Raw genomic sequence first — 19,112 nt, 5'->3', positions numbered from 1 at the left:
CCTTTTTCGAATCGTGCATAATGTATATGAATGAAAAGCGAACGAGAGAAGTTATAAAATATAAACTATGTATTAATGAACGTGTCGATTGCAAAGGGTCGTGTAAACAGACCCGCGGCCAGATTGCCACCTTATCATCCACATGGAAAAGCAGCAGCAGCGCCGAATGCACGAAAGAACGAGACAGAGAGAGAGAGAGAGAGAGACACTTCCCTTACTTTAAATATAAAACACGCTCGCGCGGATAAGAAATGTGACAACATGACGGATCGGCATGCAGTTGCAGGCCGAGCGTCGAGACACGAGCACACACGCACACAGCAGCATCACAGCAGATCCGTCCGTCGTCGGTTGTGCAGCACTATACGAGCTATATATAATTGTGCGCGGAAGCAGGCGGTCAGTTTCTGAACCGGCGAGTTTCAGAGTTTTTTGCAGTACGTGCAGCGATGCGAGGTCTGTGCGGTTTGTTGTTTATTTTCGCCCTGGCGGTGGCGTCGATTTCGGCGGCTCTCGGTGAGTTTTTTATTATATATAATAATAATTAATCGCGTCGAATATATATCGGATAATCTCATCTCGAGTGCTTGTTATTATTATATTATGTACACGAGTCAAACATGTCCCACATTATACATTGTCTCGTCGACGTATAAAGATCGCGATATACCGATTAAAGAGTCAAGTGGACGCTTATATATCACTTTTACGTCGTGATTTGTTTTGAAAAATCAATCGATCTCGTATATAAGAAACTTCGAGAAAATTTAGTTTTCATTATTTTTTCCGTATGCGCAGAGACGTGCAGCGAGCTGTCGGAATGCAGCGACGACTTCAAAAGCACATGCCAAGAGATGTCGGAGATCTTCAAGCAGACGTTCGAGAATCGCAACTTGATAGCGTCGTGCAGCAATGGAGTCTGCTCGTGTAACATAGAGCTGGTCGGTGCGATACCCTCTTCTTCTTCCTCCTCGTCTGCGGCGGCGGCGGAGAAAGCCAAAGGAGAACAAGACAAGAGCGGCTGAAGCCGAGCACGCATACATACGCATCAATGTCACACATATATAAATAATATTTGCTCTCGATTACATTACCATTAGTCACGTTAGTTGTACTATTTATTTATTCGTTTGATTCGTTTGATTCGATTTTATATATCGTGCGTACCAATTGTCTATCTCGATCTCGGTCGAATCGATGTGTATGACGCTGATGTAATGTAAAAAGAGAAAAAACTTTTTTTTTTTTGTCCGTCTGTCGAAAGGTATTCCGATGCACAATTTCGATTCATCGAAAAATCTGACGTACGTACACACATCATCAATTTCACGAGTCTCAAGTTTCACGCTAAAAAGTCGCTGTCGCTTCGCGAGCGTGCACATCCATTTGTGCTGAATAAGATTCGTTTGAGTTTTTAATAATACAAAAAAGCTTATGATAAATTGAAAATTGACCATAGTATTATAAGTTAATATATTTTTACCAACGCTACACTGTACGTTTGTGCGAATAAACCGTTTCATTTATATTCTTTTTCTTTATTTTACCTGTTTTAATTTTTAATGACAAATTTTGACACATCAGACACTACGAAGAAACAGTTAAATATTCAAATTACTCTGAGTTACCGGCTGAACATTTTTGCATCAGTTTATGTAATTATCTGAGATGGATCTTCGCTGAAACACCAAAAGTTTCAAAACAGAAATTCCAATTCTGAAAGGCTCAAAAAGTTTAAAACGTTTTCATCGTCAATTCTTTTGTTGCTTGGGTAGGAAATGTGAATTGCGAAGAAGACATCAAGATGAGGCTAATGACGATCTATACAAAAATAATCGAGCCAAAGTGAAAAAATGGAAAACCATTATGTTTAATTAACAATATCATCATATGGGGACTATGTTATAGTATAAGAGTATAACATTGTTATACTTACTCTGAATTGCTGAAAGTGCTGCATAATAATTTCAATTATTTTTTTTAAATTTATTATATAAATAAGTTATTAATTTGACGATGATTTAATAGTCTGTGTTCACACTTTTGGATTGTAAGGGATTTTTTGCAATCTTTGAAGCTATTGAACTACAATGAAACAGAAAACTGTCATTAAAAAAATGCATAATATCGGATGAGATAACAGGTGACAGCAGATTTCATTATACTAACTTGTAGTCTATAATTGTATCCATGTGATCGATGCGTCAAAACGCATCAGTTTCCCACGAAGACCTTCATCACTGAGCCTTATGATATCAAACGATTGGGTAAGGTGCAATGACTCGAAGCTCATTAATGGAAATAAATCGCTGAAAGAAAAGCTCCCTTCATTATCATGGATTACGATACGATTTTCCAGAGAAATTACGATGATTTGCTGAAATTGAGAAAGTTTTTGTCGCATAGGTGTTGATAAAACAGATACATACAAAAACTCTTTTTTTAATGTTGTAGAGAGTTCCATCTTTTTTGGCAAGAATCATTGCATAGATTGCGAGAGCGACTTCATATCTTTTTTCAATTTCGCACTCGAGAATTAATATCGTAAGATATTTGAATCTATTTTTACTCAATTCATTTTTCGACCGAAGTATATTTTATAGTGGTTTTTTTAAACCAATAATTGTTAAAAAAACTCTTTGCGTGGTAATAGCAAAATTCTATTTTCAGAGTCGGAAATTGTTGACGATTTCGCTTCGGAAGAGTTATTTTGTATAGGCAAATAAAGAAGAAATTGAACTTGAATATAGTTTTTCATGTAAAAGTTTGCTGACGATCAATAAAGATTGTATACGATTTATAGAATGTTCCTATAATTTAGTAAAACTTTAATTTTGTTGCTCATGATAATCGTACTTGGAGTTAATCTTACTACTTGTATTCTTCACGTATCGCAATAATTATTAATAACAATAAGTATTTTAATTTGATCATCTATCAACTTTAATTTATAATATATATGTTACTGCGTGTAATACTCGTTGCATTTATTACCGAGTATCAATTTTCGCCGCTAGATGCCTCGTAGACCCATTTTGACAAACCCACTACAGAATAGGTAAAGATTAGTAACATTAGAAACATTTTAAATACACTAAATGATATACTGGAGTCCTTTGACGCTTCACGTCAACTCTCCCAGTGCTGCGCGGCGCGGCAGAATTAAGTCAAATCACTAAATTTGTAAATCGCTGTAAAAGTACTAAAATACACCTGGAGAAAAAAACGAACACATAATTTCGATGGGAAATTGCCTCGGCTTTCCGATGGTGAGGTCAGATTTTCCAAAATTTTCCGCTTTACCCGGGAAAATCGATGGAAAAACTTTAAAGTCGATTATTTCAAAAACTTCATTTTTAAGATTTTTTTAAATAGTCCAGATCGAAAGATCAGGAAATTTTCCCATCTATTTAGACATTTTCGAGAGAGGCGTTTTTTGATTTTAGTGTGATATAGCGAGAAAAAGAAGAAAAAACGTGGCATTTTCGCGCGCGCGGGCAGCTGGGCATGCAAAAAAAATTTTCGTGACATTTCGATCTAGACTATTGAAAAAATCTTAAAAATGAAGTTTTTGAGATAATCGACTTTAAAGTTTTCCCATCGATTTTCCCGGGTAAAGCGGAAAATTTCAGAAAATCTGACCTCACCATCGGAAAGCCGAGGCAATTTCTCATCGAAATCATGTATTCGTTTTTTTCTCTAAGTGCATTTTAGTACTTTTACAGTGATTCACAAATTTACTTATTTGACTTGATTCTGCCGCGCCGCGCGACACTGGGAGAGTTGACGTGAAATGCCACATATCTTAAATGACGGAAACTAATGTAGATTTATCATTGAAAAATCGTTTCCTTAAAAAAGAGATCAATGAATATCTGCATTTATGGGCTGTTTTCTTTGAAGTGGTAAGTGAGATTCAACAAGAAAAAGATTTTAATTTATCCGAAAAAATAAATAAATAAAATAAAACAAGGATGAAATTGACAAATATTCAAAAAAGGAAAAGATCAGAATAATAAACGCTATAAACTTGATTCAAAAGCAAGATGTTATAGGAGTCTCTATTTCACCAAATTATCATGGTAAGGTATATAAAATCGACAGCTCTGCAAATCGACCAGATGATAAACAGTTACAACTTTGAATCTTCAATAACTGTAAAAATATCTTCGATATTTCAAACAAATCTCGTTCGTGTTGAAAATGTTTTAAATAAGAGTATAATATACCGTGTTGAACGATCGTATTCTACGTCGATAATACAGAAACTCTTGCTCAAGACAAGGTAAAGCAAATATTAACTCGCAAGTATATCTTCAATCGAAAAGCTCCGCATCGTCGGAACAACCCCAGCGAGTATCGATCCGCAAACGAAACTCGTTACCCATCTTCTTTTTTTTTATTTCACTTCGCGATTACAAAAAAAAACAGCAGCAGAGCTCACGCGGGTACAGCTTTCAAAAGCGAAGCAAGAGAGAGAGAGAGAGAAAGAGAACGCGTAAAAAAGCTCTCTCGTCCGCACGGACAATGACGAGAGTAAAACAGGATTTAAGAATTCTGATAGCCACTATATGATTGTGTAGTATAGTATACAGTATATACGCGGAAGAAAAGGCGGCAAAAGGAAAGTCCTGAATTGGATCGTATTAGTCCGACAAAAGCGGCTGCACAAAAGGCCCCCGCGCGCGCGTGTGTATGTGTGCGCAAAAGAAGAAAGCTGAGAGGACACGCGCGAGCGAGAAGAGAGAGCTGAGCTTTTGCTTTTTTTTTTCTTTTTTTACCGTCGAACTACCCCGAACTGCCGGTCGGTCATCGAGTGGATTATGCCGCCGCGCTGGCTCTCAATAATATCCAAATCCTTTACCCGCTCTGTGTATATATATCTTTGCGTGTGCGCGGCCTTTTTTGGTGACCCCCCTTTGGGCGCGTGCTCGTATGCAGTTACTTGCGTACAAGTAATTTGTATCAAAGCCCGACAAAGCACGCGGAATTGATTATGAATCGCGTTTGATCTTATCTCTCTCGGAGAAAAAAAAACGAAAGAAATAAAAAAAAGTAGAAAAAGAAATAAAAGTATTTATAGATAAGGGGGTATAGCAGCAGCAGCAGCCAACCGATGGAAATCTAAATTGACGAAATTTAATTCCCTGCGGCGCCGCGCATAAAGCAAAACAAATGTCAAATGCGCGCCCAATGCGCTCGCTCATGATTACACATCTTTTCATCCGTGTATACAGAAGCAGCAGCAGCAATAGTGGTGGTGGTGGTGGTAGTAGTAGTCCGTATAAATGCAATATAAGCGCCTCGTTAATGCCTCACAATGGAGCGAATAATAACTTTTCACTTGTGCGCGCGACGCGTGTTGTGTATTATATATTATTATATATATATGTATACGAAAACGAAATAACACAGATAGAGCATTTGCTTTTGCATGCCAAATAATAATATGACGTTTGTGTGTGTGTGTGTGTGTGTGTGTGTATGTATTCAGTGGGTGGTGGTGCGTTGGCTTTGGGCGAAATCGTTGACACGTTCTCTCGTATACTATATACTGTATGCATAGTATATATAGAAGAGCTCGTCAATAGGTACGGGGCTCTTTTTTGTATTCGTGTGTATGCGTGTGTGTGTGCCCTTTTACACAATCGATCGGATCAGTCCTTTTCCGTTTTGATTCACGCCTTTCCCTTTATATACATACATATATTTGTGTGCTGCTGCTGCTACTGCTGCTACTGTATAAAGCTTCGTATTCGAGGCATGACCTCTTTTGACATGCAATGCATGCCAAGTTCATATCTATACGTGCGTATCTGTGTATGCATACACCCACACACCTACGCCATACCATAATATAGATCTCTAGCTCGTTCTTTTTTTTTTGGGGGAGGACGCGAGAAAGAAAGAAAGAGAAGAAAAAAATATCCTCGCGCGTACAAAACATCTCGTTTTTATCTCAGCGAAGAAAAGTGGGTATATTGATACAAGTTTTGATGGACAGCAGCAGTGTAGAGAGGAAGTCAGAAATAAAGGGAAATCTCGAGGCGAGCACGTGTGAGAATATTCGCGATATAGTTCTTTCTTTCTTTTTATTTTTTATTCGAGTTAGATATTGGTTATCGAAGAAGACGGACGCGTACGTACACACATACACACATTTACATATATAGGCCAATATATATATATACATCGACGAGGCGCGCGACAATGTCCTTCGTAATAGTAACAGTCGACCATTGTGCACTGCACACACGTCGGTGTATGTGTATCGCGTCGCGCGCGCGCGCGAACGGACGTCTTCGTCGTCGAGCCCTCGAGCTACGAATTGCCGCGTGTCTTCTATATAATATTCTATATACACACACATACACACGCACACACACACGTGGATGAGATACATATACTTGTGTGTGTGAATAGCTGCGCGTAAACTCCAAAAAGCGATATTGTACGAAGATGTATAAAGGAAGAAAGGTAAATAGAGACATATAAGGTCTATCTATCTATCGCGACGAGCGAGCGATATATGTACGTGTACGTCGATACTATCGCTCGCGAAATATTACTCAATAATAAACGCATTTTTGAAACATTATGTTTTTTTTTTTTTTTTCAATGCGTTCGCGATTATTTGAATGCGAGCTGCGAATGCGCGACGATTCCGATGTAACGATGTAAACGAGGACTCATTGTTTTCGTGGTTAACTCGACATATAATTGTTTCTATACGCAATCGTGCAGTGCGTAATGATAATTGAGTTGACATTTTAAAGCGATTTATCGGTGTACTTTATTTACATAAGAATTGATGACCAGCGATCTTTTTACATTTTAATTTCACCCCTGTAAATTTTTTATAAAAAAATTCTCTTAGTATTCAATGTATAAAAATTATTCAAACTCTCTGGGTACAAATTTTGAATAATCATTTGTGAAACTAATAAAATATGAAATAAATCAATTGCGGGGAATAAAGCGTTATAATACGTCGAGACTCTTTTGCAGTGATGTACGCAAGAAAGCTCTACAACAGGCTCTTTTTACTGTTCTATTGAACTAACTTATGAAATATTTTATTCATCCTATCTCTAACACTATGCGCTTCGCATGCCGATAAATAAATTATTTTTAAAAATCGTAAATTTCTTTTTGAAAGATACTGATTGTTCATAATTTTAAACCCTGTGAAAAAAAAAACTGAGATTTCTTCTTCACGATACAATTTTTAAAATAATCTATGAATCCTAACGTTTTTGATCTTGAATTAAAGCTTAGCTGCTCATTTTTCAAAATTAATGCTAAAAAATGTTATAAAGACATTGCGACTGTTAGTAAAAAAAATGTGAAAAATCGTAATAAGTTTTGAAATATTAAACAGATTGATATAAGATTATTTCAGTAAGATTTACCGTCCCGTTTTCGAAAAAACTTATTCTACATACACACTTACATCATTCAGAAATTCTGTATAGTTTACAAATTTGTAATCAAAATTTACGAGACACAAAAGTAAATGTTGGACCCATCACCGAGCTTCCTCGATGAGGAAGCAAAAAATAAAATTATTATGCTACTTGAGTTTCAATTTTATCCTTCCATTAACGAAAAATGTACTAAAATATAACCGTACTTAAAGGCAACCTCTGACACCAGATGGCGACGTGCCATTATCTTTAAATCTGCAAGTGACAAAGTAAAATTAATCGTATAAGTCGAAGCATGGTTTAATCTTATAATCGGAATGAGTTTTTGGCAACATGGGCGCCTGAACTACTTCAAAAATATGTACAAATTAAAAAGTCTTGCTGAGCACGCATTTGTATCTATTTACAATAAAATTTGTAATATAAAATTATAATAATTTACAAAAAAAAACTTATGAACGGCTAAACGCGAGCGAGAATAAAAAATTCAAATATTTTTTTTCTGACCGTCGCGGACCGTGATGCGCGCGCAACTTTCTAACCGCTTTGACTACTGTACTTTTTTAGTTCGGCCAACGTGTTACTCACGCAGGTATAGTAATACGGCGCAGTGTAATAACACGTGTAGTCAGAGTAAGATCGCTCGGACCGTGTGGAGAGTTATTTTTGTGAAAGAGAAAAAAAATTTGAATTTCGTAATTTGTTTTATCGGTGCGCGAGTGCGTATGTAGCAGTATGGCTGAAAACGACCAAGAGTGCTTGAAAAAATTGAAAATTTTGCGAGGCAGTGTCAATTGGGAGTACAAACCAGAGCGACGAAAATTTCTTCACGAACTTTATCCATTGATCAGAAAATGGAAAGGCCAACTTCCGGATCTCCGAGATATCTTTCGAACCGAGGATATCGACTTGCTTCTCTCGGAGACCATCGGGTCCGTGCAGACGAATGATGATTACTACAATAATCTAGTTCCACTCGTCAAGTTCGTAATCAAGACCGGCTACAAAGACGAGCCCGGCGAGTCGTCATCCTCGCGACATCGCACCACGCCGTTGCATCGCGCGGCTAGACGCCCCGCCAATTACAAAAATTATAGCTTGCTTCGCGAGCTCTTTAAAATTTACGACAATTTCGTCGTGAACCACGCCGACGAGTTTAACCTCACTCACCTGCACGTGGCCTGCATGTCCGACTGCGTGCAGGTCGTCGAGAGATTCATCGAGCTCGGCCACGATCTCGACTGTATCGAGCGCAGATCGGGCGATTCGCCGCTTCACGTGGCCGTGAAAAATAACCAAACAGAAGTGGCCGAACTGCTTCTGACGAATGGCGCGGATCCGAGGATAGTCAACGCGACGGGATCCAATGCGCTGCAAAGGATGTTTGCGCCGCAGAGTTACATCGATGATTCCCGTGCGACTGGATTGCTTCGTATCGCCGATGAAAAACATCATCTGGTGCCGATCATCGACGCCCGGGACAAGGAAGGCGACGCACTGCTGCATTTGGCTCTTTCTCGCGGCGACGAGAGGGCAGTCGAATTGCTGCTGACGAAAGGCGCCAGTCCGAATCTGCCGAACGAGAGAGGACTGACTCCTCTGCATATCGTTTACGAGAAGAAGCATCACGATAACTTGGCGGAGCTGTTCTTTGCGATTATCGACGCTCTTGGGCGGACGGTGCTGATCGACGCCGTGGACGAGCGGGGCAAGACACCGCTGCACTACGCTCTGGACTGCGGTCATGGACACTCACGATTGCTGCTGCGAAGAGGCGCCAGCCCAAATTTGGCCGACGACGAGGGATCGACTGCTTTGCACGTCATTTCGCGGCTAAAAAAAGACGACGATTCGATGAAGCTGTTCTTCGAGATCGTCGACGAGGTCGGTCGAGCGACGGTGCAGGTCGACGCCGTAGACAAGCTAGGCCTGACACCGCTACAATTGGCCGTGGCGAATCTCAAGCCGAATCAGGTCGGTTTACTCTTGGATCGCGGCGCCGATCTGTCCAACTTCGTTTTTCCCTCCGAGAGCTCCATCGATGCCAGATTCAAATGGCGGTACGTATCTAAAGTAGAATTTCTCCTCGATAAATTGAATCTGTCGTCCGGCTTCGTGGCCTGCCTCGAACATCTCGAGAAGAGAGGCTACGAGCTGGATCGAAGCGACGCCTGGACGCTCATGAAATTATTCGCCAAGTACGGATTCGTCGCGAAGTCGGCGACGAATCGCCCCGAATATTGGTACGACGACGAGGAGTTCGCGATCGAGGCGAAAAAATCAATGATACGCTCGGGTCTGTCCCTCTACGACTTGATTCGGCTGCAACCCAGAGAGTTGGTGAAACGACTCACGCATACGGACGAGCCAAACATTCGGAAATGGACGAATAGTTGGTGGCTCACAAAAAGCAACAAGGCAAGGGCTTGTATCGCGCATCTGTGCGAGAAAATGTTGAGAAGATTTTTTCAACGTTGGACACTGGATCCTTTCTGGAAACTGATACACTATCGACTGCCGATTCTCTGCTGTGACATGATCATCGAGGAGCTGACAAACCAAGATTTATATAATATTTGTTTGGTGGCTGATAGACAAAATGACGAGGAGCGTAAGAAAAATTCAACAAGTATGATGGAATGTCAGAGCGAAGGAAGCGTGGAGAGAGCTCCAAAAAAATTTAAAAAATAACATATGCTATTAGTAAGGTTTCATTTTATTCTGATGTTATTTAATGTTTGCACATTTTCTATGTAATTTAAATAAAAATTTTTTTGTCGATTATTTAAAAAAAATTGTTAAAATGATTACACAAACACAAAAAAAAAAATAAAATTCAACCCAAATGACTTTTCTCATATTTACACCATTAAAATTAATGAAAATGAAAAGCCTCGATTAGAAATCGAACTATAGAGAATTCGGAATGTACTCGCCTACAGACGGCATCACCCACGCATGCGAGACGCGCGGAAAGATAATCGCACATAAGCAAAGTTTCAAGAGACACACGGTACACTAAATAAATGAACATCAAAGTATATGTTTGATTGTCAAAAATCTCTATTAATTATCTAATCTACTAATCGGTGAGATTAATTGAAAAATTATCATTTATAAAACAATCATAGTTACTATGTAATTCAAATTAATTTAAATATTTTATTATATACTATCATTTTTTCTATTGATCTTTTAAAATTCTAAGTTAATTAAAAAGTAATTTATTATACTTTATCCGACAATCAATCATAAAGAATATCGTGCGTAACGATTACATTCAAATTACCATAATTTGTAAAGATTTTGAAAAATAAAATGCAACATCCCAAAAATATATATTTCTTTTCTTTTTTATTATTCTTACGATCTACCGACAAAAAATATATACACACAACGCAGCAGCACCACCACCGCCAGCTGCTCCTCAAAAGCAAGCTCCGTCCTCGCTCAGTCTCAGATTATCCGCGCAGTCGCAGCTCGGCTCCGTCAGCTTGGTCATCGCCTGGAGATCCTGCGACCTGTCGCCCGCGTAACAGATCTGCTGGCACCTCGACTCGGCGCAGATGTCCCTCAAAAATTCGGCCTGGCCGGCGAACGACCTCGACACGTCGATCACGCGAAAACCGTCGATGTCCTGGCTCGATCTCTCGTACGGACCGCCGCTGATGATCAGTCCGGCGCGCTCGACGTAGCGCGGCACCAGACGCTCGGCGTCCTCGGCCGTGTCCTTGTTCACGCGGCTGATCTTGCGCGCCGTGCCGAGGTAGAGCCAGTCGCCCTGCACCCCGACGCTGCGCAGCGGCTCGTCCACGTCCACGTCGAGTCGGCGCGTCACCACGCCCGGCTCCCGGGTCTCCGTCCACTTCAGCGTGGCCCGATTCCGCTCCGCCTCCCAGATCCAGTAGATGCGGCCGGCCGACTGGTCCAGCGCCAGGATGCGATGCTCGTGCACGTACTTGGCCGTGAGCCGGCCGTCCAGCCTCGTGCCGTTCTCCGCCAGCTCGTAGATGTTGCGCACGCGGTCGCGTCCGCTCGTGTCCGCCGCCGAGAAGTACAGCACGCCGCGTATCGAGTCCATCAGCGTCGAGTACGGGGCGCCCTTCACGCCGAACTCGTCGTAGTAGTTGAAGCTCGCCACGGTGCGCCGATAATCGCGCGGATTGCGCTCGCTGAACATCATCAGTCGGTGCTTGTTGCCCGGACTCAGCGACGCCTCGGTGTAGTAGACGTTGCCCGACACCCAGTCGTAGGCCATGTCCTCGTAGTAGTAGCCGCTCGCCACCGTCAACAAAGTCCTCTGCTCGCTCCAGCCCCTGAGACTCGTCGCGTAGATGTTGGAGTCGTCGCTGAAGTACAGCGCATCGTTGAACCAGTCGTACTCGAAGTCGAGCACGCTCTTGCGCTGGAGCGGCCGTAGGCTCAATTTCGTGGGCAGTATAACGTCGACGCCTGCCCAGCCGAAGCTCTCCTCGGCCAGTTGGGCACGGGCGTACGAGTTGGCCACGTAGAGGAGGAACACGTCGGCGGGCTCGCAGCCGCGCGAGTCCTGGGATTTCTGACGATGGCCCAGGTAGCAGCCGCAGCTACGGCCGGCCCGGCTCGGTGACGATAGAAGACAGAGTTGCTGACAGCCGCCGTTTTGCACGGAGCAGGGATGATTGCTGCTGGCGTTGGTGCTGGAGGGAGGAGACGAGAACGACCGGATGGACGTGACGTTGCTTAGGCCTGGAAAGATCAATAATCATTTTTTGTTTTGGTTTTTCTGAATGAAATATCAAGGATAAATGCAGCAATATATATTTTTCTGTTGTCCATTTTTGCTATAGATCTACCTATAGGATTTTTTTTTTCAGAGTGAGCCAATGTAAATTACACAGCAGTGCGAGCGTTGGGATTTGAAAAATTATACATCCAATTGATTTTAAGGGGGGGGGTATAGTATTTTTCGCAAAAATTGTCGATATTTTTTTTACTGTCTTATTCGATTCTATATACATTCAAGAGTATTCAGTTAAAATTGTAAGCCAATCGGAGCAAAATTAACCAAGATATGGCCATTTTAATGCTCGTGCTAAAAGGAAGAAGGACTGGACCTCAAAATCTTTAAACGCGTTTCCTGAACAATAGCATTTTCAAAGACGGTGTACAGCATCTCAAAAACTTATTGACCGATCTTTTTGAAATTTTACACCGTTATTTATTAACTATTTTACTAGGTAGTGACGTCGAGATATTTTCATTTTGGGAAAATTTTCATTTTTTTTTAACAATTTTCCGAAAAAAAGTGCACTTTTTCGATTTTTTCTCATTTTTTCAACTTCAAAGTCACGCCAAATTTTCAATAATAAAAATATTTTCAAAAACTCGACGTCAGTACCTTTAGAATCCTCTAAACTAATAAAAAAATGTCATTAGGCTTGTTTCTGATGATTCTGCGACGAGTCATCGTGTACACCGCATTTTTCGACGTGTTTTCTTCAAACCGTTGCCCCAGGCTCATTTTTCAATATTTTTCAACAAAAATTTAGCTGAGTACTCTTGAAGTGATGCTTTTTAGTGTACAAATCGATATGACTACATTTTCATTACTAGATTTCAAAAAATAAATCTCAAAAATGAGCAAAAATAACTAAAAATTAACTATACCCCCCCCTTAAAGTACTTTNCCCCCCCCCCCCCCCCCCCTAATCGATAAAAATCCAACTAAACAGTAAGGTGGTTAATCGAAAATTTTCCAAGGATTTCAATGCAATTACTCAATTTTGTAGAAAAATGATATGTGTTTTATTAATTTTAATCGATTATTAATTTTTTTTTAATTTCAACATATTTGATACTGTATTGCTCGAATTTGTCCGTTAAGTTACAATATTTTTAAAACAAATAGTATTTATTGAGAAAATTCAATTATAATTATTTTCTCATTACTTCGAAAATTACATGATTTCTACTTTTTTTCGCTATTACTATTTCATCGTTCATTGGTTGAAGATATATATCAGAACCAATTTATATACAACAAAAGTTACTTTTATTTATATTTATCTATTTAAAGAATTATTCATTCCACAAAACTACTAATCGAAAAAAAAGTATGATAATAATCACATTGATGAATGGCAATGAAAGCGTTTAATTTACGAATCAATTTAGATATATCGAAATTAAACTTGATTTAAATTTAAATTTCATGATTTAAATGAAACATCACAATCTTCAGTTTTTCTGGGTGGTTAGTGCTTCAGACAGTAAAGTAGCCCGGAGGATATCTTTACCATCTGGATAATGAACAACCCTGAGAAGCTAGAGATCATGAAGTTTAATTCAAATCGATTCGTTCGTGAATTTTTCTTAATTAAATCTTTACCACAATCATATAAATTACCTGGAATCGGCTGGACGGTGTGCTCGCTACAGGCCGAGGTGTCGTTCGCGGACAGCCGACATCGCCACAGGGTCGAGTTGTTGCTCGATTCTCCGGCGGTGGCCGGCCACAGCCAGTAGAGCCTGTCCCCGTGCACGGCCAGGCTCGCGATCCTCGTGTGGTCCGTGAAGAGGGTCACCCGGTCGTTGCCGTGATAATCGGCGCTCTGGATCTGTCTGTCGTCGTTGATCCAGTAGAGCCGCTGCCGGCCCCGGTCGATCGCCAGCGCGCTGATGTTCATGTAGCTGACGATGTTGCGACGCGCGCTGCCGTCCATGTTGGCCCGAACGATCTGCAGTAGCGCAGCATTGTAGCGTGTTTATCAATATTGTATTTTTTTAAATTTTTCAAAGAAGATACGCGCGCGTGCAATATTAATACGTAGGAAGAACCTTGAGCGGCTGCTTCTCGATCGTATTTTTCCAATTGCCTTGGAGCAATCGTTGATAAATAAGAACGAGACAGTGTACAGTGCATTGATAATTTTTTTTTTTTTTCGTATCGTAAATGTAAACCACGGTAGAAAAGTTCAACAGTGAGATATATTGGTTTGATGACCAAAAGTACTTTCACAACTAAATGTTCAAAGTATTTGGGAATTTAACAATTCTGAACTAATTCGAGATTCGATAGTTATTACTTATTCAGCCTCCACCGCTAGGTGGCGAGTATACCTTTATCTTAAAATCTGCAAGCGGTAAAGTAAAAATAATTGTATATAAGTCAAGGATTGATTGATGCAGCATTTCTACCAGGAAATATATAATATTGTTGTTGCACACTCACCGAAGTCGCCAACTGCAGTACGAACATCTCGCCTCGGGCCGGATCGAGGACGATCTCGTGGGGCGCCAGCAGATCCGACATCAGTATCGTGAAATTGCGACTGGCCACGTCTACGACCAGCAGAGTGCCGGCCTGCTTGTCCAGGGCGTAGACCTTGCCCGTGAGCCGATCCACCGCCACCGACTGCGGCTGGAATCTCGGGTCCTGGAACAGCACCTCGGCGGCCGAGTCATCGTTGTTGCTGGACACGGAGAGGATGGAATTGTTGACGCCGAAGATCGTCGTGGCCGAGTCGAGGAAGTCGTAGGGTGTGTCCTCGGCTTGGCGCACGCGACGCAGCACAGCCTCGCCTCCGTTGTTGTTGGTCTCGTTGATGCAGGCGTTCCACAGGCTACCGTTGCCAAAGAGATACAGGCCATCGCGGATGGTGCCGCCGGGCTTGGGTCTCAGCTCCGAAGGTTCTGTACCGTCGCTGCCTGCGTAAAAATAGGCACGTATTAAGAAATTAAATTTTGTAATAATTAAAGCTCGCGTCGTTGCCATACCCAGTGTCACTGTGCTGAGGACTATTATCAAAATTAGAATCGCAGCTAGTAAAGCGACACCGACCCCGACGATCCAGGGATTCGTCAGGTACTTCCTGTACGCACGCTGCGGTATGTACGACTTCTTCGCGCTTCGGTGATAGCTCGGCGCCGTCTGCGGCTGATTGAAGTCGCGCACGTCCTCGGACTTGGACACCTCGATGTCGTCCCAAGAGTCCACCTCCGCGCCCAGACTCATGTTGTCGTTATTGTTGTTGTTTGAATACTGCTGTCTTTTATTCGTGTATACAAACTATATCTTGTTTGCCAACGTTTTCGGGTCGGAGCCACGCGCTAGACTGAACACTGCTGCTGCTGCTGCTCGCGATGCGCCGAGAGGATGGAGATACATACATGTACGAATATAATCTTGACGATTCTGGCGCGCACATAATATTACGATGCATACGTACATCATAATCATTCAAAAATAAAAAGAGAGAGAGAGAAAAAAAGTCGATGATATTTTCATCCCGATAAGAATTTCCGCCTCGGTAGCAGCGGCGCAAACGTTTTAACATTGTCCGTGGCGATACACATATATGGGTCAGATTCAGAATTTTTCAAATAAACCTGCGGGCGAGGTTCACGGATTTTCCTGAAATTTTGGTATGTTATTGTACATGATAAAAAAGTGCCAAAACCAAAATTTTGGACCCCCTCCCCCCTCCTACCCCCCTCCTCCCCTATAGACGTCCATTTTCTATCTATATTTTTTCTGAAGGCCTGAAGCTATTAAAAAATCTGAAAAAATTCATGAAGGTACTTTTCAACAATCCAAACAATCTTGAATTTTTTCAGATTTTTCGAGTGCTTCAGGCCTTCAGAAAAAATCATTGAAAATTTAAATTATTTTATTTTCGGTGAAATGGTTCGATGTACCAGACCGGAGTATTTTTTTCTGAATTCTGACGTCAAAAAACGATTCCTTGAATTTTTTCAGAATTTTTCATTCATGTCCATTCAGCCTAGAGCTGAAAAACCGCTTTTTTTCACGAAAATAATTTTTTTAAGGCGCTACGGAGCCTCAAAAAATCTGGAAAAATTTTTTTCTCATTTTGTTCATCAAAATACATAATCTCAAATTTTTTCAGATTTTTTAATTGAAGGCGATAGCGTCTGGAGCCGAAAAACGTTATTTTTAACAAAAAAGGTTCCTGGAACCCGATGGTTCCGGTAAAAAAATTTGAAAAAATTTTTTTTGAATTCCTTGTCAAATTTTAATAAATTTTGACCGTCGCAAAATTTCGATTGGAGCTTCCTAGCTCATTCTAGAGCATAACAAAGATTAATGCGAAATTCTGAAGACATTCATCATATTTAAATTTTTTTCAGATGTCTTCAGAATTTCGCATTAATCTTTGTTATGCTCTAGAATGAGCTAGGAAGCTCCAATCGAAATTTTGCGACGGTCAAAATTTATTAAAATTTGACAAGGAATTCAAAAAAAATTTTTTCAAATTTTTTTACCGGAACCATCGGGTTCCAGGAACCTTTTTTGTTAAAAATAACGTTTTTCGGCTCCAGACGCTATCGCCTTCAATTAAAAAATCTGAAAAAATTTGAGATTATGTATTTTGATGAACAAAATGAGAAAAAAATTTTTCCAGATTTTTTGAGGCTCCGTAGCGCCTTAAAAAAATTATTTTCGTGAAAAAAAGCAGTTTTTCAGCTCTAGGCTGAATGGACATGAATGAAAAATTCTGAAAAAATTCAAGGAATCGTTTTTTGACGTCAGAATTCAGAAAAAAATACTCCGGTTTGGTACATCGAACCATTTCACCGAAAATAAAATAATTTAAATTTTCAATGATTTTTTCTGAAGGCCTGAAGCACTCGAAAAATCTGAAAAAATTCAAGATTGTTTGGATTGTTGAAAAGTACCTTCATGAATTTTTTCAGATTTTTTAATAGCTTCAGGCCTTCAGAAAAAATATAGATAGAAAATGGACGTCTATAGGGGAGGAGGGGGGTAGGAGGGGGGAGGGGGTCCAAAATTTTGGTTTTGGCACTTTTTTATCATGTACAATAACATACCAAAATTTCAGGAAAATCCGTGAACCTCGCCCGCAGGTTTATTTGAAAAATGCTGAATCTGACCCATATATATATAAACGCGCGGTACTTGTGTGTATACGAATAGTTATTAATCGATGAGAACGATGTTGTTGTTTTTTCTGTGTTTCGTTTCCCTCCCTCCCCTTCGCGTCTCTTCGCGCGTCTTTGCGGGATTTCCAATCATCCACCTATACGAAGAGAGGCTTTTCAGTTATGAAATTCAACGATTAGATAGACGCGTTGGATCTCGCGCGAGCTATTAATAAGTATAATTATCATCTGCATGTGCTTCTCTCTTTCTCTCTTTCTCGGCGTGCGGATCGACCGCGCGGCTACGACGATGCTGTGTGATTTTTGGACTGTGAATTGTATACGATGCGTACCGTACGAGTTTGCAGCTGATAATTGGAAGCCCTACACTTTTTGAAAGCAATGAGTCTCATATGTCATACAGTATTTAATCACTTCGCTTGGTTAATTGACTTTATTAAATTACTTAACTTACTTTACTCTATACGTTACTTTGCTCAATACGTTTGAATATTTGTTTGAATTTAATTTAAACTGCTGGAGTTTTTTACCTACATACAAGAATCCGAGTTTTGATATTTTAAACTTTTCACGTGTACAACGAAAAATTATCATTTCCATTTTCAGCGTGTGCCTCATATTTTAAAAGTCTCTGGCGGAAACGCTCAACTTTTTGGTGGCTACAGTTCTTGTTGAACAAAAAAGTTTCTTTGACATAAATGATTAATTTTTTTACCCTATAAAATTCGTGCAAATAGACATTTAAACACACTTTCAAAGGTAACTTTTTAATTTTCTATATTAGAACTATAAAATGATAATTGCATTGAAATATTTCATTTTATTTTATAAACAATAATGCGTATGTTTTATTAAGAAATTTAGATATCGAAAAGAAAATATCAAACTCTGCCATATACAATCATTTTGACTTTTCCACTTGCAGATATACAGTTAAAGGTATTCGCCATCTGGTGGTGAAGGTCGGAAGTGCTACTATTGTATTAAAGTGGTTGTAAACAGATCTAAATTTTTATATAACAGAAAATTTTTATTTTCGGGTTATTTAAATTGCTTGGAATAATTTTCATGGAAAATTTTCTTAAAACAAGCCAAAAAATAGTATTGTATTTTAAAAAGTTTTAAATGGTCATATATTGGTTTATTCATGTTGAGCATTTCTTCTGAGCAATGAATGACAATGAAAATTCTTATGAACAGTTTACATAATACAAAACAATTTCCAGTAAAGGATTCTAGATTTGATACTTTAAATTTGATCAAATCTTAAAATTTTGTATAAATTAGCTCTTAAATTATGTAAGTGTTTCTAATTGGAACCAAATTAAAGATCTTTAAAAGTACAATCAGCGTTTTAATAAGACTCCAACATCATTTTCTTGACCATATAAAAATTTTTTAAAAACAATAATATCAAAAATGATTTGGTGAATTTTTTGGAGGTTTATGCTTCAATTCCATGAAAAATGAATTTTGAGTCTCTTGCCGTTATCACGTAGCAATGGGTGCAGCAATTAATTTTTCAACCCTTACAATATAAAGAAATATATTTTATACGACCTTCGAATTATGCTATGAAGTCAAGGAAGAGGATAGTAACGAAAGAAACGAAACTGTTTTTCACAATTTATTTTTCAAACATTTCACACAAAGCAAACTTACAAGCCAAATAAATTTATGTAGCGTATCGTTCCATCATCTTCGAGAGCTTTTGAAACTCGACGCGCCATTCAAACAATATATATTTTCATATATTTATACAAAAAAAAGCGTGCTATT

The 19,112-nt window shown here is 39.7% G+C and overlaps 3 protein-coding genes across 3 annotated transcripts; 2 read left to right on the top strand and 1 right to left on the bottom strand.

The window, feature by feature from the left end:
- Positions 1-280: 280 nt before the first annotated feature.
- Positions 281-1,528, top strand: LOC106659587. Its single transcript, XM_014382189.1, has 2 exons — positions 281-516; positions 799-1,528. Exons 1-2 carry the CDS (start codon positions 450-452, stop codon positions 1,023-1,025), a joined length of 294 nt encoding a protein of 97 aa, XP_014237675.1. The 5' UTR covers positions 281-449; the 3' UTR covers positions 1,026-1,528.
- Positions 1,529-8,162: 6,634 nt separating this feature from the next.
- On the top strand, positions 8,163-10,118 carry LOC106659490 (ankyrin-1-like). Its single transcript, XM_014382065.1, has one exon. The coding sequence runs from the start codon at positions 8,163-8,165 to the stop codon at positions 10,116-10,118; it is 1,956 nt and encodes a 651-aa protein (XP_014237551.1).
- Positions 10,119-10,638: 520 nt separating this feature from the next.
- LOC106659550 (low-density lipoprotein receptor-related protein 6-like) lies at positions 10,639-15,567 on the bottom strand. The gene is made up of 4 exons (XM_014382144.2): positions 15,186-15,567; positions 14,641-15,116; positions 13,816-14,146; positions 10,639-12,155 (listed from the first exon to the last, which is right to left on the bottom strand). The coding sequence occupies exons 1-4, from the start codon at positions 15,421-15,423 to the stop codon at positions 10,855-10,857; spliced, it is 2,346 nt and encodes a 781-aa protein (XP_014237630.1). The 5' UTR covers positions 15,424-15,567; the 3' UTR covers positions 10,639-10,854.
- Positions 15,568-19,112: the final 3,545 nt, after the last annotated feature.

This window comes from Trichogramma pretiosum, unplaced genomic scaffold, assembly GCF_000599845.2.
Source record: "Trichogramma pretiosum strain Unisexual culture from Peru unplaced genomic scaffold, Tpre_2.0 scaffold39, whole genome shotgun sequence".
Classification (NCBI taxonomy): domain Eukaryota; kingdom Metazoa; phylum Arthropoda; class Insecta; order Hymenoptera; family Trichogrammatidae; genus Trichogramma; species Trichogramma pretiosum.
Note: the sequence above shows the minus strand (reverse complement) of the source record. Positions and strands in the feature narration are given on the sequence as shown.

Coding starts and splice junctions, on each gene's coding strand:
- LOC106659587 (XM_014382189.1), top strand. CDS start 450: ATGCGAGGTCTGTGCGGTTTGTTGTTTATTTTCGCCCTGGCGGTGGCG. Junction 517..798: donor GTCGATTTCGGCGGCTCTCG/GTGAGTTTTTTA, acceptor CCGTATGCGCAG/AGACGTGCAGCGAGCTGTCG.
- LOC106659490 (XM_014382065.1), top strand. CDS start 8,163: ATGGCTGAAAACGACCAAGAGTGCTTGAAAAAATTGAAAATTTTGCGA.
- LOC106659550 (XM_014382144.2), bottom strand. CDS start 15,423: ATGAGTCTGGGCGCGGAGGTGGACTCTTGGGACGACATCGAGGTGTCC. Junction 15,117..15,185: donor CCTCAGCACAGTGACACTGG/GTATGGCAACGA, acceptor ATTTTTACGCAG/GCAGCGACGGTACAGAACCT. Junction 12,156..13,815: donor CACCGTCCAGCCGATTCCAG/GTAATTTATATG, acceptor TGATCTTTCCAG/GCCTAAGCAACGTCACGTCC.